Consider the following 16,070-nt stretch of genomic DNA (forward strand, 5'->3'; position numbering starts at 1 on the left):
AAAAGTGGGTCGTTCTCGTGGGACGAGACGGGGTGGGGGGTATTTGGTCCTTTTGCGAAAGTGTCCCACCCACATACACGTAACACATAACTCGGAGACACGCACACCCGAGGTGGGATGAGTTCCGTTCCTGATGATGGGTTGAGTTGGGTTCGAAGCCGTATGGGAGATTTTATTTCTGGAATGATGAAATAAGAAACAGGACCCGCAAAAGGGACGACATTGTGTGCCTCGTTGCTCCTGGTGATGCAACCAACTGGATCAAAATTGCTTCTGCTCGGTGGTCATCGCTATGTTCGCCACTTGAGCTGAGCCCGGGGGACAGAGCTGTGACCGGTTCGGCTGTGATAAACCTCAGTCAACGGCTCCTACAATATAAATAAATTGGTAAATAGTTTTGTGGGACTTCTAGAAGGAATATTCAGTCTCTTTGCATGTCTGCCCGATTGTTCATTCATCCGTGAGTTTTGAAGATCGAAACTTGAATTAGATATGAATTTACAGCGTTCTGCACACAAGACAAGACCAGCGATAGGACATTAAAAATGCAACTACTCAGATTGACATTAAAATGCTACAATTCTCTAATCACACACACCTGATTCGAAATGTATGGCTTTCTGGAGTTTTGTCCTTTCACATTCTAAAATGTTTATTATACGCCACCTGATGCAAGTTATATACTAAAGAAACATTCCACTCCCAACAAATACGGAAGCAATACTGCACGGATTGCGAAGCGAATCGAGTTATTTTTATACCCACTCATCCTGGTATAACTTTTTCCAAGGGTTCTTGAGACATCAACTGCGTTGGTATGTGATAACGCAGATGTAAAATTATCTTGAAACCATGTTTGAAAAAAAAGCAATGTTTGATTCCGATTTGATTTTGATTAAATTTCGAAATTTTTTACCAATACCTTCATCTCAGTCGCATCCCGAGTCAGCATTCCACTCTTCTTCCACTTCTGTTTGACCATTACCCAATTAATTCTCTTTGCGTTTCGTCTTCAGAAACTTAATGTCTGCTTATGTTGCATTGCGAGGTAACATAACAGCACACAGTAAACTGTTATGCACTGGCTAGTCGAAGACGAGAAGCTTTAAGAAATTTTGGTAACCGGTTATGTGTCCTAAGCTCAAAATACGACTTACCCCTAAATAAATTGCCCATTCTTTTTCAATCGGACGGACTCCGTTACCTCGACGTCACTGTAGCATAACTCCGTTGTAGTGGTAGCTTGCCAAATCACACCAAAAATTTACAGGTCCGTTGTGAGCTTTAATTCAAGGATGTACCCTGAGGTCTGTTTTACGCGGTTTTTTATGTGTTTTTACGAGGCTTTTTTTAAACAGATTCCCAATGTTTGTTGGTATTTTTTACGCTGATTTCTAAGGTTACACGGTTTTCATTCAGTTTTCTGATTTTCTTGTTTTGAAACGTCCAGATCTGGTGTTATCCCGATTTTTTTTAGGTCAACTTTGACACTTAATCTGAAAATTTTCCCAGTCGCAAAGTGGATTTTGGTCAAAAAAATTTCTTTGATATTAAGACAGATCTGGACGTTTCATGCATTTCTACTTGGCATCAAACAACTTTTGGCATCAAACAATTTTTTTTCTTTGGTGTTGCGGTTTTTTCTACGCAGATTTCCGAAGTTACGCGCTCCTGAAAACGAATTTTTTTTTATTACACCAGATCCCGACGTTTCATGTATTTTCAAGGCATTTTGCATAAGCTTTTTGTTTTTTGATTTCGGAAATTCAAAAATTTCCAAGTCCAAAAGTAGATTTTCTGAAAAAAAAAAAATGTTCTTGAGATTACTAAAATAAATTCAATTTCGGAGACATTTGGCACTAAAAACAAATCGATCTCAAAAAATCAGAATTTCCCAAATCGCAAAGTTTTTTTTTAGCATTTTCAAGACATTTAGCATCGAAAAATTGTTTTTCGATTCCGAAAATCTCAAAATTTTCCAAGTCCCAAAATCGATTTTCCAAAAAAAAAATTTCTTAAGATTACACCAGATTTTGATATATCATCCATTTTCAAGACATGTGGTATCAAAAAAAAAATAGATCGAAAATCTCAAAATTTTTCAAGTCCCTATTTTTTTTCAACTTCGGAAATCTCAAAATTTTTCAAGTCCTGATGTCGATCTTCCAAAAAATTTTTTTTTGTGATTACAGGAGATCTTGACGGTTAAAAAATTCAAAATTTCATAAGTCCCAAAGTCGATTTGTATAAAAAAATTCTGTTTCAGCATTTTGAAGACATTTGGCATCAAAAAATTATTTTTCAATTTCGAAAATCTCAAAATGTCCCAAAGTAGATATTCTAAAAAAAAATTTTTTTATTACACCAGATCTCGTCGTTTCATGCATTTGGCATCCAAAAAATTTTTTCTTTAGTTTTGCGGATTTTTTCAACGTAGATTTCCGAAATTACGCGCTCCCGAAGTGCCAAAGTGGTTTTTTTTAAATCTTTTCGATTTCGGAAATCTCAAAATTTTCCAAATCCCAAAGTCGATTTTCAAAAAAAAATTATTCTTGAGATTACACAGATCTCGATGGATCATCCACTTTCAAGACATTTGGCATAAAAAAATCGATTTCGAAAAAATAGAATTTTTCAAGTCCCAAAGTTGATTTATTTAAAAAACATTCTTTTTTAGTATTTTTATTCGATTTCGGAAATCTCAAAGTTTTCCAAAGTCCCAAAGTCGATTTTCTGAAAAAAATTTAGGACAGTTATTTAGAACACTTTTTAGATTAGTCTTCGAGCAGTTATTTAAACAGTTTTAGATTAGTATTTTTAGTAGTTTTTCGAGGAGTTATTCAAACAGTTCTTAAAGTAGTTTTCGAGCAGTTTTTTAGCAGATATTTTAACAGTTTGAAATAAGTTTTTTTTGCAGTTCTCGAGCAGTTATTTGAACCGATAATAAAACAGTTTTTAAGGTAGTTTTCAAGCAGTTATGTGAACGGTGTAGAGTATTTTTCGAGCAGTTTTTGAAGAAGTTTTTCAAGAAGTTGTTAAAACAGTTTTAGAGTAGTTTTCGATCGGTTTTTCGGAGCAATATTTGAGTAGTTATTTAAACAGTTTTAGAGCAATTATTTGAACAGTTCTTGAAGTAGTTTTCGAGCAGTTTTTCAAGTAGTTTTTTGGAGCAGTTTTCGAGCAATTTTTTGGAGCAGTTTTCCAATCAATTATTTAAACAGTTTTTGAAGTAATTTTTGAGCAGTTTTTGGAGTAGTTTTTGAGCAGTTTTTCGGAGTAATTTTCGAGTAGTTATTTAAACAGGTTTTAGAGCAGGCTTAGAGCAATCATTAAAACAGTTTTTAAAGTATTTTTCGAACATTTTTTCAAGTAGTTTTTTGAAACAGTCTTCGAGCAGTTTTTTGGAGCAGTTTTCCGAGCAATTATTTAAACAGTTTTTAAAGTAGTTTTCGAGCAGTTTTTGGAGTAGATTTTGAGCAGTTTTTCGGAACAATTTTCGAGTAGTTATTTGAAAAGTTTTTAGAGCAGGCTTAGAGCAATTATTTAACCATTTTTCAGGTAGTTTTCGAACAGTTTTTCAAGTAGTTTTTTGGAACAGTCTTCGAGCAGTTTTTTGAAGCAGTTTTAGAGCAGTTTTCCGAGCAATTATTTAAACAGTTTTTTAAAGTAGTTTTTTTAGCAGTTTTTCAGAGCAATTATCAAGTAGTTATTTAAACAGTTTTTAAGGTAGTTTTCGAACCGTTTTTCAAGTAGTTTTTGGAGCAGTTTTATCATTACGGTTCGGTACAGTTTTCACCTTGACCGATTTCATACATGGCCGGTGATGGAAAGCACAAAAGTGGGAAACTCCCTGCCTTCCTGGCTGTTGTCAAACGTGTATCGAAAGATTTAAGAACCTTATGGACAGTGCATGTAGGAAAATCAAACTTTTTTCCTTACCCAGAAGATCCGGATTTTAGTGCTTTTCGAATTTGCTCTTCTTTGGACGTCATCTTCGATCTGAAAGCTTGTAGTTTCACTAAAAATCGATTTTACACAATCAACAGACATACGTCCATCAGTCCTGTGAAACATTTCACGCGTAGATGAAGTATTTCCGGAGATACACGATTTTGGGGGTGTCTAGATTTAAACGCGAGCGAAATTTAACGTGATCAGGCTTCATTTGTAGGTCGATTGTCGTCGTTAAATCCCTTTTCCCGTAACCAGTTTTTGCTTCCGGCCCTTCCGACTTCTTCACACGTGCCGTCGTAAAACAGAAAATCGTAGCTCCGTATTTCGAACGCCTGCCGTGCCATCAGAAACTCTTCAACCATTGGCCTAACCATCATCAAAATCTCATTGACGGGGAAATACACAGACGGAAGATAGAAAGAGGGGGAGATCTACTCACTCAAATCGGTTTCCAGCAGACGCACTGTTCGGTGGCTTGTCAGACAAATATCGGACAGCCGCCGCCTCCGCCTGTTTTTAGCTAGTCAATGGACCACGTTCGGAAACAGAGACAGAGAGAGAGATAGAAAAGGACAAAAAAAGCCTCCCGTTGGTCATTACTCTGGCACCTGGCAGTGCCATCCCCGGGCGGCGAAGACGCCGATTGCATTAGGAGAGTGTTCGAACCCAGACCTATAATCGAATTGTGATTATATTTATCCTGGCTTCGGTCGCCCACGTCCACGTCCACGCGAAACACATACGTCGGCATCTCGTTCAACTCGCACACTTCATCCCACGCATCCCCGTCCGAAGGATGTGACGTGACGTGACGACGTGAGTTGGTGCAAAGGACTACTTCAGAGCTACACTTTCGGGTTGTTGGTCTCGGAACTTCCGTCGGAGAAGATTTTGATTCATTTTTTTCTCCTGTGTTTCCTGGGAGAAGCATAAAATGGAATGACACGAAAAAAAGGGGGTCACTCAGCCCGACATTGGTGAGATGATAAAAGTCTTCATTTATCTTCCCTCGGGAGGCGGCAATTCGTCTGACGGACGGAAAAAAGCGCTGGCTGCTGGTTCGGGTTTTTTTTCCTTCTGCAGACAGGCTCAGAGATATCATTCTGGATAAGACAGCGAGAAAAATGGTTCTAATTAAAATTAATCTTCCTAACTAATGGCGTAACTCTGCCGTGTGGAAACTGCTCTTCAAAACACCCGGAACCGTCGAAGTTTGCCACGTCAGGGAAAAACATTCACGGATTCGCCGAAGTCACGCGTGAGCTCTCGAACAGTTTCGTTTTCACGTCGAGCATCAAAGAAAAATTTGCGATCCGCAGAAAGAAAAAAAAAACGTGAAATTTCAACGCAAAAGATGAACCTCTTTCTATCCGACATACAAATTATCCTCATAACTTTAGTCTCTGATGCAACGATTAATCTGAGTGAGCGCAAATACACATCTCATGCTAGTCGTCCTTTCGTCGTCCTGAGACTGGCAGGCACTGACTGACGTGACGAGCTCTGCGTTTTCATGTACGTGATCACACACACACACACACCCACAAGCCCCCGCCAACCCGCAGCAGTCAGCTAAAGATGCTGCTGCGAAAAAGCTCCGTTCCATTTTCCACGTCAAAACCGAAATGAGAAAAAGCCAAGCAGCACCGCCGTCACCTCTTCTTGACTAGGAAACGTAACTCCAAACAGAAGAAGACACGTTCTCATTCGATGTCTGTCTATGCAAATTCCGCGAACTGAAATTAAGTTTTGAAGATGCTTTTAATTTTTAATGCGATTCATGTATGAAAATCAACCGAATGCCGCCGGTCGGAATTTGTTCGTTCGTCCTTCCGTCGTCCGCCATCGGTTATCGGTTATCATCGTCGTCGTCGTCGTCGTCGTCGTCATCATCGACAGCTGTGCGAGTTTGACGCGTTAAATTTGAATATTCAATCCAATTTAAGTCGCACTCGGTCTCGGAACAGCCGAAGAGAGACAGTTTGGTGGAGTTCCGGCGTTGAATTTCGTGATTCTGCCGCCGCCGCCGCCGCCAATGGAAATTCGACTTTCCGGGGAGGGGTGTGTGTGTGTGTGTGGAGGCAAGAAAACAAAAATAAAAGAAGCACCGCGACGTTGATCTAATGAACCCAAAACGTCTAAACATGTCCCGGATAAAACCATTTTTTTTTTCGAGCGAAATTGGATTTCGTGCATCCGGAATCATCAGCGTTTTACGCTTTGTCTTTTTGAGGAAAATGTGAATTTTTATCAAAAAAATTTTTTTTTGTTTCGTCTTCGATTGATCAGTGCGTAGCAGTTAAAAATGAACTTCTGTTTGCCACTTCGTAGTTCATTTTGCATTAAAAAAAATATAATAAGTCGATTCCGAAAAAATCAGAATTTTCCATATCCCAAAATTGAATTATTTGAAAAAAATTTCGTTTTTAGCATTTTTTTTCGATTTCGGAAATCTCAAACTCCCAAAGTCGATTTTCCAAAAATAAAAAAAAAATTTTTTCCTTGAGATTACACCAGATCTCTACATTTCATTTGAAACCAAAGTCGATTCATTTGAAAAAAAAATTTTTTTATCATTTTCAAGACATTTTGCATCAGAAAACTCTTTTTATTTTAATTTCGGAAATCTCAAAACGTCGCAAAGTAGATTTTCTAAAAAAAATGGATGTAAAATTGTTGAAATATCTGCTCGAAAACTAATCCAAGAATATTTTGAATAGCTCCTCAAAAAACTGCAAAAAACATCTCGAAAACTGATGTAAACGCTTTTCTAAAAACTACTCTAAAAGCTGTTTCAATAACAGCTCTTAAAACTGCTCGAAAACTATTCTAAAACTATAAAAACAACTGCTCGAAAACTTATCTGAAACTGTTTAAACAACTGCTTGAAAAACTGCTCGAAAACTACTCTAGAAACTGTTTGAATTATTCCTCGAAAAACTGCTTTAAAAAACTGATCTAAAACTGTTCAAATAGCTGCTCGAAAAATAATCTAAAAAATGTTCAAATAACTACTTAGAAACTGATCAAAAAAACTGTTTAAATAACTGCTCGAAAATTGCTCCGAAAAACTAATCGAAAACTACTCTAAAACTGTTTTAACAACTACTTGAAAAACGTCTTGAAAAATACTCTAAACATTAAACAGTGTTTAAGAGCATGAGAAATTTAAATATCTGCTCACAAATTGATTTAAAAACTGTTCAAATAACCACCTGAAAACTACTCTAAAACAGTTTAGACAACTGCTTCCAAAACCTGCTCGAAAACCACACTAAACGCTAAATAACTGCTCGAAAACTGCTCCAAAATCTACTCTAAAAACTGTTTGTAAAACTGCTATAAAAACTGATCTAAACTACTCTAAAAGCTGTTTATATAACAGCCCTTGAAACTACTCGAAAACTATTTCAAAATTGCTCAAAAAACTGTTCGTGAACTACTCTAAAACTGCTAAAATAACTGTTTGAAAAACTTCTAGAAACTGTTTGGATAACTCTTCAAAAAACTGTTAAAAAACTGATCTAAAACTGTTTAAATAACTGCTCGAAGACTGTTCAAAAACTAATCTAAATCTGTTTAAACAACTGCTAAAATAACTGCTTGAAAAACATATAGAAACTGTTTGAATAACTCTTCAATATACTGTTAAAAAACTGATCTAAAACTGTTTAAGTAGCTGCTCGAAAAATAATCTAAAAAATGTTCAAATAACTGCTTAGAAACTGATCTGAAAACTGTTTAAATAACTGCTCGAAAATTGCTCCGAAAAACTGATCGAAAACTACTCTAAAACTGTTTTAACAACTACTTGAAAAACTTCTTGAAAAACACTCTAAACATTGAACAGTGTTTAAGAGCTTGAGAAATTTAAATATCTGCTCACAAATTGATTTAAAAACTGTTCAAATAACCACTTGAAAACTACTCTAAAACAGTTTACACAACTGCTTCCAAAAACTGCTCGAAAACTACTCTAAACGCTAAATAACTGCTCGAAAACTGCTCCAAAATCTACTCTAAAAACTGTTGAATAACTGCTTGTAAAACTGCTAAAAAAACTGATCTAAACTACTCTAAAAGCTGTTTGTATAAAAGCCCTTGAAACTACTCGAAAACTATTCCAAAATTGATAAAAAAAACTGTTCGTGAACTACTCTAAAACTGCTAAAATAACTGCTTGAAAAACTTCTCGAAAACTAATCTAGAAACTGTTTGAATAACTCTTCCTGAAACTGTTAAAAAACTTATCTAAAACTGTTTGAATAACTGCTCGAAGACTGTTCAAAAGTTGCTCTAAAAACTGCTCCAAAAGCTCTTCTAAAAACTACTATAAAAGCTGGTTCAATAACAGCTCTTGAAACTAATCAAAAACTATTCTAAAACTTCTAAAAAAAAACTGCTCAAAAACTACTCTTGAAACTGTTTGAATAACTCCTCGAAAAACTGCTAAAAAACTGATCTAAAACAGATTAAATAGCTTCTCGAAAACTAATCTAAAAATGTTCAAATAACTGCTCAGAAACTGCTCGAAAACTACTTTAAGAACTGTTCGAAAATTAATCTTACACTGTTTGAACAACTACTCTGAAAACTGCTCGTAAACTGCTGTGCAACTATTTAAAAAATAACTGCCTGAAAACTACTTTAAAAAAGTGTAAATAACTGCTGGTAAACTACTTTACAAACTGTTTCAATAACTGCTCGAAAACTGTTTTGAAAGCTCTTCGAAAGACTACTCTAAAAGCTGTTCAAATACCAGCACTTAAAACTACTTGAAAACTATTCTAAAAACTGTTTAAATAACTGCTCGAAAACTACTCAAACTGTTTTAAATGCTCGAAAAATTGTTCAAAAACTACTCTAAAAACTGTTCAAATAACTGCTCGAAAATTACACTAAAAACTGTTTTAACAACTACTTGAAAAACTTCTCGAAAAATACTCTAAACACTGTTTAAAAAACTGCTTTAAAACTACTTCAATATCTGCTCACAAATTACTTTAAAAACTGTTCAAATAACCACCTGAAAGCTACTCTAAAACAGTTTACACAACTGCTTCCAAAAACTGCTCGAAAAATACTCTGGACGCTAAATAACTGCTCAAAAACTGCTCCAAAATCTACTCTAAAAACTGTTTCTAAAACTGCTATAAAAACTGATCTAAACTACTCAAAAAGCTGTTTATATAACAGCCCTTGAAACTACTCGAAAACTATTCCAAAATTGTTCAAAAAACTGTTCGTGAACTACTCTAAAACTGCTAAAATAACTGTTTGAAAAACTTCTAGAAACTGTTTGGATAACTCTTCAAAAAACTGTAAAAAAACTGATCTAAAACTGTTTAAATAACTGCTCGAAAACTGTTCAAAAACTAATCTAAATCTGTTTAAACAACTGCGTGAAAAACTGCTCGAAAACTACTCTAGAAACTGTTTGAATTATTCCTCGAAAAACTGCTAAAAACCCACTAAAACACTCATCTAAAACTGTTTAAGTAGCTGCTCGAAAAATAATCTAAAAAATGTTCAAATAACTATTTAGAAACTGATCTAAAAATTGTTTAAATAACTGCTCGAAAATTGCTCCGAAAAACTGATCGAAAACTACTCTAAAACTGTTTTAACAACTACTTGAAAAACTTCTTGAAAAATACTCTAAACACTGTTTAAATAACTGCTTGAGAACTACTTTAAAACTGTTTAAATATCTGCTCACAAATTGCTTTAAAAACTGTTCAAATAACCACTTAAAAACTACTCTGAAACAGTTTACACAACTGCTTCCAAAAACTGCTCGAAAACCACACTAAACGCTAAATAACTGCTCGAAAACTGCTCCAAAATCTACTCTAAAAACTGTTTGAATAACTGCTTGTAAAACTGCTATAAAAACTGATCTAAACTACTCTAAAAGCTGTTTGTATAACAGCCCTTGAAACTACTCGAAAACTATTCCAAAATTGATAAAAAAAACTGTTCGTGAACTACTCTAAAACTGCTAATATAACTGCTTGAAAAACTTCTCGAAAACTAATCTAGAAACTGTTTGAATATCTCCTCGAAAAACTGTTAAAAAACTGATCTAAAACTGTTTGAATAACTGCTCGAAGACTGTTCAAAAACTGCTCCAAAAGCTCTTCTAAAAACTACTATAAAAGCTGGTTCAATAACAGCTCTTGAAACTAATCAAAAACTATTCTAAAACTTCTAAAAAAACTGCTCAAAAACTACTCTAGAAACTGTTTGAATAACTCCTCGAAAAACTGCTAAAAAACTGATCTAAAACAGATTAAATACCTTCTCGAAAACTAATCTAAAAATGTTCAAATAACTGCTCAAAAAAACTGCTCGAAAACTACTTTAAGAACTGTTTAAATAACTGTTCGAAAATTACTCTTACACTGTTTGAACAACTACTCTAAAAACTGCTCGTAAACTGTTTAAAAAATAACTGCCTGAAAATAACTACTTAAAAATGTTTAAATAACTGCTGGTAAACTACTCTACCAACTGTTTCAATAACTGCTCGAAAACTGTTCTAAAAGCACTTCTAAAGACTACTCTTAAAGCTGTTTAAATATCAGCTCTTAAAACTGCTTGGAAACTATTCTAAAAACTGTTTAAATAACTGCTCGTAAACTACTACAAAACTGTTTTAACTGCTCGAAAACTTGCTCGAAAGCTGTTTGAATAACGGCTCCAACAACTGCTCGAAAAGTACTCGATGAACGATTTACAAAATTGCTCAAAAGCTACTCTAAAAACTGTTCAAATAACTGCTCGAAAACTACACTAAAAACTGTTTAAAACTGCTTCAAAACTCCTCTAAAACTGTAAACTGCTTAAAAAACTGCTCCAAAAACTATTTTAAAACCTTTTTAAATGACTGCTCGAAAACTACTCTGAAACTGTTTTAACAACTGCTCCAAAACTAATCCAAAAGCTGTTTAAATAACTGCTCGAAAACAATTACTTACTTTAATTTACTTTAATGGTGCACATCCCGTCTTCGGAACATGACCGAACGAATTGTAGGATACTCGATCTTGAGCCGCCGTTTTCCAGTCGCTCTGTCTGTCCTCTTCGATTGCGCACAGCCAGCGAGTGCGAGGTCTACCCCGCAGTCGACGACCTCTCCCAGGTTCTCTGCTGAACATCACGAAGGCCATTCTCTCTTCCGGCATTCTTGCTACATGTCCAGCCCACTGTAGTCTGCCGTGTTTTATAAGCCTTCCAATGTCTGCATCTTTGTATACTTGGTACAGCTCATGGTTCATGTGTCTGCGCCATTCTCCATTCTTTTCTTTGCCGCCGAGTATTGAGCGTAGGATTTTTCTCTCAAACTCGAACATCTGTTTCCTTCAACGACCATGCTTCGTGCCCGTATAGGACAACAGGTAGCATCAAGGACTTGTATAGAGCAAGTTTGGTGCGTGTGTGCAAGCTACGAGACTTCAGCTGGTTACGGAGCCCGTAGAAAGCCCTATTAGCAGCTGCAACACGCCGTTTTACCTCGCGGCTAATATCATTATCGCATGTCACTAGTGTTCCAAGATATATGAACTCGTCAACAACCTCGTATTGTACCCCATCTATCTCCATCTCGGATCCTACACCGTTTGGGCTGCCTCTTTCTCTACCAGCCACCATGTACTTAGTCTTGGTAGAGTTTATCGTCAACCCTATTCTCGCAGCTTCTTTCTTGAAGGGCACAAAAGCCTCTTCCACAGCTCTACGATCCACACCAATAATATCAATGTCGTCCGCAAAACCAAGAAGCATGTGCGACTTATTGATGATGGTACCGTTTTTTTGCAAGCCGGATCTTCGTATGGCACCTTCGAGCACTATATTGAACAACAGATTCGAGAGCGCATCGCCCTGCTTCAATCCATCTAACGTCACGAAATCATCGGATGTCGTACCAGATATCTTGACGCTTGATTTCGATCCATCTATTCTAGAAACTATTTCAACAGTTGCTTGAGAAACTGCTACAAAAACTTTTCAAATAGCTGCTCGAAAAGTGCTCGATGAATTGTTTAAAAAACTGCTCGAAAACTGCTCCAGAAGCAGCTGAAAACTTACTCTCAAAACTGTGTAAATAACTACTCGAAAACTACACTAAAAGCTTCGAGAACTGCTTCAAAAACTGCTCAAAAACTACTTTAAAACTGTTTAAACAGCTTTTCGAAAACTTCTCTAGAACTGTTTTAACAACTGCTCGAGAACTGCTCCAAAAACTTTTCGAAAACTAGTCCAAAAGCTGCCTAAATAACTGCTTCAAAAAACTACTACAAACAACTGCTAGAAAACTATTCTAAGAACTGTTTAACCATCTGCTCGAAAATTACTCTGAAAACTACAAGCATCCGCCCCGTGGGGTAGTTCGAGCTATTGATGTGGCACAAGGCAACCAAAATTTCTAATGATCGATATTTTCAATCAAACAGCTCAATCAATCGCCACGCTTTTGAATGCGCGATTGCACGAGTCTCCTTCGGTTGATATATTAAATGCGGTTCTTTTTTATGCGTTTGTTACGCGGCATTTTTCACGGGGATTTCCGACGCTCCACGGTTTTTTATGCGGATTCCCGAGGTTACGCGGTTTCTTTGCGGTGTTTTTACGCGGTACGTATCCTCCACGTAAAAAAAAGACCTCAGTGTATTAAGAACCAACATCAAACACGTGAACCCAGACTCAGTGATTCGTGTTTGTCTTGTATCCGACTAAATTTCATCTATAGCCCAAATGTATGCAATTAAGCCTACTTGCATACCAGCGAAACGGATTTCGATATTCAAGCTTCTCTTCGCCAAGCTTGTATTCAAGTTTTGCATGCATGCAGTTATTTTTATAGCATTATGTTCTCTACCATTGCTACCATCTTATGTGACTTTCGGACAAGACACCCAGCTTCCATGTAAATCGTTGGTTACCTACGACAATCAACTGGCTACATGTCAATCTGGTCCGAAAACCGTCCGCTACGCTAGCTAAGCCCTGCGAGATTGATTTTTGGCATCTACTTGTCGAGTTTTTGGAGCGTACTGACAAACCGAATGTCATTTTGTTGATTTTTATATAGATTGAAAAGTCATATTTCCATATTTACTGCTCGAATTCGGATTGAAAGTAAACTGAGGTAATTTTTTACGCGGAGGAAAAAACTAAAAAATAAACACGTAAAAGATTCGCAAATCCGTGTGAAAAACCGCAAATCTATAGAAAAAAATTGCCTTCAAAAATTCACGAAACATTGAGAGATCCGGTGTTAACTCGACAAAAATTCGTTTGAATAAAATATCGACTTTGGGAATTTTGAGATTTTCGGAATATAAAAAAAATTTTGTTTTGATGCCAAATGTCTTAGAAATGCATGAAACGTCGAGATCTGGTATACATCATTTTTTGGATTTTTGAATTGAAATTTGACGTCCGATTTCTATAAAATAGTAACTTTTCATGAAAAGTGATTATTAAGAACTATAAAAAAAATGACAATCGAAAGACACCCGGAAAAATGTGACAGCCGTGGTAGAAGTTTTGTTGAATTTCGATTTGATTTCGCATTTCACGAAAAAATAACCTAATTTCAGGGACACAAAATCGACCCAGGAAATAAAACTCAGTTTTCCTGCAAATAGGAAAAATTTATCGAGACTAAATTGCAAAACAATCATAAGAATGAGCAATTTAAAAAAAGCAATTAAAACATTTCCAAGCACTGCCAACAAGTTGAAAGAAAGAAAGAAAGATATTGCATACCTGCAGCCGTTTTTCTTTGCTGTGAACACCCGGACAACTTCCAATAGGAATCAATCTGAATAAATGGGTTATATGATTACCTTCAGAGAGATACCTGTTCCCTGTTAACCTGTATCCCGGCCCTTTCGACCGACAGGTAGCCTTCTGTTCTAATTGGCACCAATAAAGGTATCGGAAAAGGTAAAAATCTTTTCAGTTAAACTAGGCGCCTCCCATTAGGCTTCTTGCCTGCTTTGGTTGTGTGTTTCGTCCCCTGTCCAACCGCAATCATTTCTTAATTTTTACCTTACCCTGTCCAGAAACATCCCAACAAATTCCTCCAAGAACTCAAAACACTTACCAAATGCAGAACGGTATTCAGCACCTCCCGGTTCGACACCTGGCCAACCTCGATGAGCCCGATTAGGACGGCGAACTTGAGATTGTCCGTCATCGTCATTTTCACCACTTCCTCCGGTCTTTTGATGTCGCAATAGGGCGGCCTCGTAAGGTCCGCCATTCTGACTGCCGCCAGCTCGATGATTCCTGCCGTCTAGAATTCCTCACTCGAATAGAAAATATCGGAGTGGCATAGAAGAAGCCCCAGTGCCCCCCTAATGTTTTCCTCTAATTCGGTTCCGTTGTTCGGATACGGGGTGGATGGGAGAATGTGGAATCGAAGAGGCACTCCTCCGAAAGGGGTCTCTCTGTAATGACGTATGGATGGATCACACGTGTAAACACAAACAAACACAGCACTTTTCTTTTCTATATTTTTTTCCTTCCCTAAACCATATTCACTGCCATCCCGTTCCCCAGGGGGGAAACTTCCGCTGCGAAAGGAACTATCCACTTGATTTCACTTCCTCCGGAGCAGCACCTACTCATTCTTTTTTCCATGCAAACTGCAGCATTTTTTTTTCGTTGCTCCAGAAAACGGACCAATTTTTGTCGATTCGGATTTTTTTTTTGTTGCGATCGAGGTTACGGGGACACTCGGACCAGTCACGGATAAGCAGAGAGAATACCGATTTTTCACGGGGAACACATAATCTTCTCCAGTGCGAAAATGATTCACATTTTTTCACACTCACACACACACTTCGAGCTGGTGGCTCGCTGCGGCAGCAGCCGCTGAATTTTTCCTCGCCAGCGAAAACCACTGCAACTCTTTATCCGACGATCAATATCTAAATCACACTGCGAAACGGGCACAATATTCTTCAGTTACCGAAAAAAAACTACAAACTCTAGATCCACGATTACGGAATCCCGTAACGTCGTTTGCCACCTCTATCCGCGGATCGAACCGAAACGAGACAGACGACGACCGTCGTGCGTGGTTACCAGCGAAATCGACGCGAGCAAAATCATCGATTTTTGCTTTTTTCCTACCACTATCCAGTCGTCTGACGGCTCGGCATTTGGGGAGTTCTGACAGTGAACAGGATTTTTGGTGTTGTCCTCTCGCTCCGTTCACCGTAGCGCGTGGCAATTGATAAGCACAGGAATAAGCAGGAGCGGTAGTATGATTGCACACCAGTCCAGTCACTGTTCCACGGCTGACAGCAGCGAGGGATTGCCCGGTTGCGTAGATATTGTTGACTGGAGTGCAGAGAGTGCAGATGAATGGAAAAAAGAGGTGCATGTGTGCGTGAGTTTCGTGTTATGAATGACAGTACGCGGAGTCTGGTCGACTGGTATAAAACGGGGGTGTTTCGATAGCTGGAATTGGATAAAACGAGTACAGTGATGGCAAGTGAATGGAAAAGTATGGAAATGAAATTTTCAAGAATATAAAGTTTTATTAAGAAGCGTAAAAATATGTAACACGATTTATTTTAAAACGGTCATTGTACGCTTTTAAAAAGATTTCCATATGAACAATTTGCTAATCAAGTAACATTTTTCACCACAAACCGTCTGAAATTCCTATTGGAACCGTGACGTTGAAATTAAATGCAGAGGCGTGCTCGTGTAGAGATGGCACTTTCAGAAAAAGCTGTGAAATCGGCAGGAAATTTCTAAAATAGTTAGGGCATATTCAGGGGTGTTCTAGTTCTAGATGCATAATTTATGTCAGTTTTAAAATTTAAATCTAGAAATTATAACAAAATAAACTGGCAGCCCCAGCACCGTTTTATGTGTTTCAAATATAGAAAAAATAGAACGGCAAGGTATACCAGTTTTAAATTTGACACTAGAACTGGTCGAATAAATAAAACTAAAACGGATTGCTGGGGATACGTTTGTTTCAGTTTCATTCACATTATAGACCACCCATATGAATCTTGCAGCTGCTGAATTTGCGCTTAATGGGCACATTGTCGCAAAGTTGATTTACTTGTAGCGACACCTGCCAA

At 37.2% G+C, this 16,070-nt stretch overlaps 1 protein-coding gene across 17 annotated transcripts in view; it reads right to left on the minus strand.

The window, feature by feature from the left end:
• Window positions 1-15,128, minus strand: part of LOC131425894 (neurobeachin) — a 241,630-nt gene extending 226,502 nt beyond the window's left edge. For 5 of the 17 annotated variants that reach the window (XM_058588159.1, XM_058588158.1, XM_058588161.1 and 2 more), the window contains exon 1: window positions 14,069-15,126. In XM_058588159.1, the coding sequence (XP_058444142.1) occupies window positions 14,069-14,227 (159 nt within the window). In that variant the 5' untranslated portion in view covers window positions 14,228-15,126. Of the gene's footprint in view, window positions 1-14,068 lie in introns of all 17 variants that reach the window. The other 12 variants (XM_058588152.1, XM_058588154.1, XM_058588150.1 and 9 more) reach the window with 5 other exon arrangements.
• Between the last annotated feature and the right edge of the window lie 942 nt (window positions 15,129-16,070).

The sequence above is a fragment of the Malaya genurostris genome, chromosome 1, assembly GCF_030247185.1.
Source record: "Malaya genurostris strain Urasoe2022 chromosome 1, Malgen_1.1, whole genome shotgun sequence".
Lineage (NCBI taxonomy): Eukaryota > Metazoa > Arthropoda > Insecta > Diptera > Culicidae > Malaya > Malaya genurostris.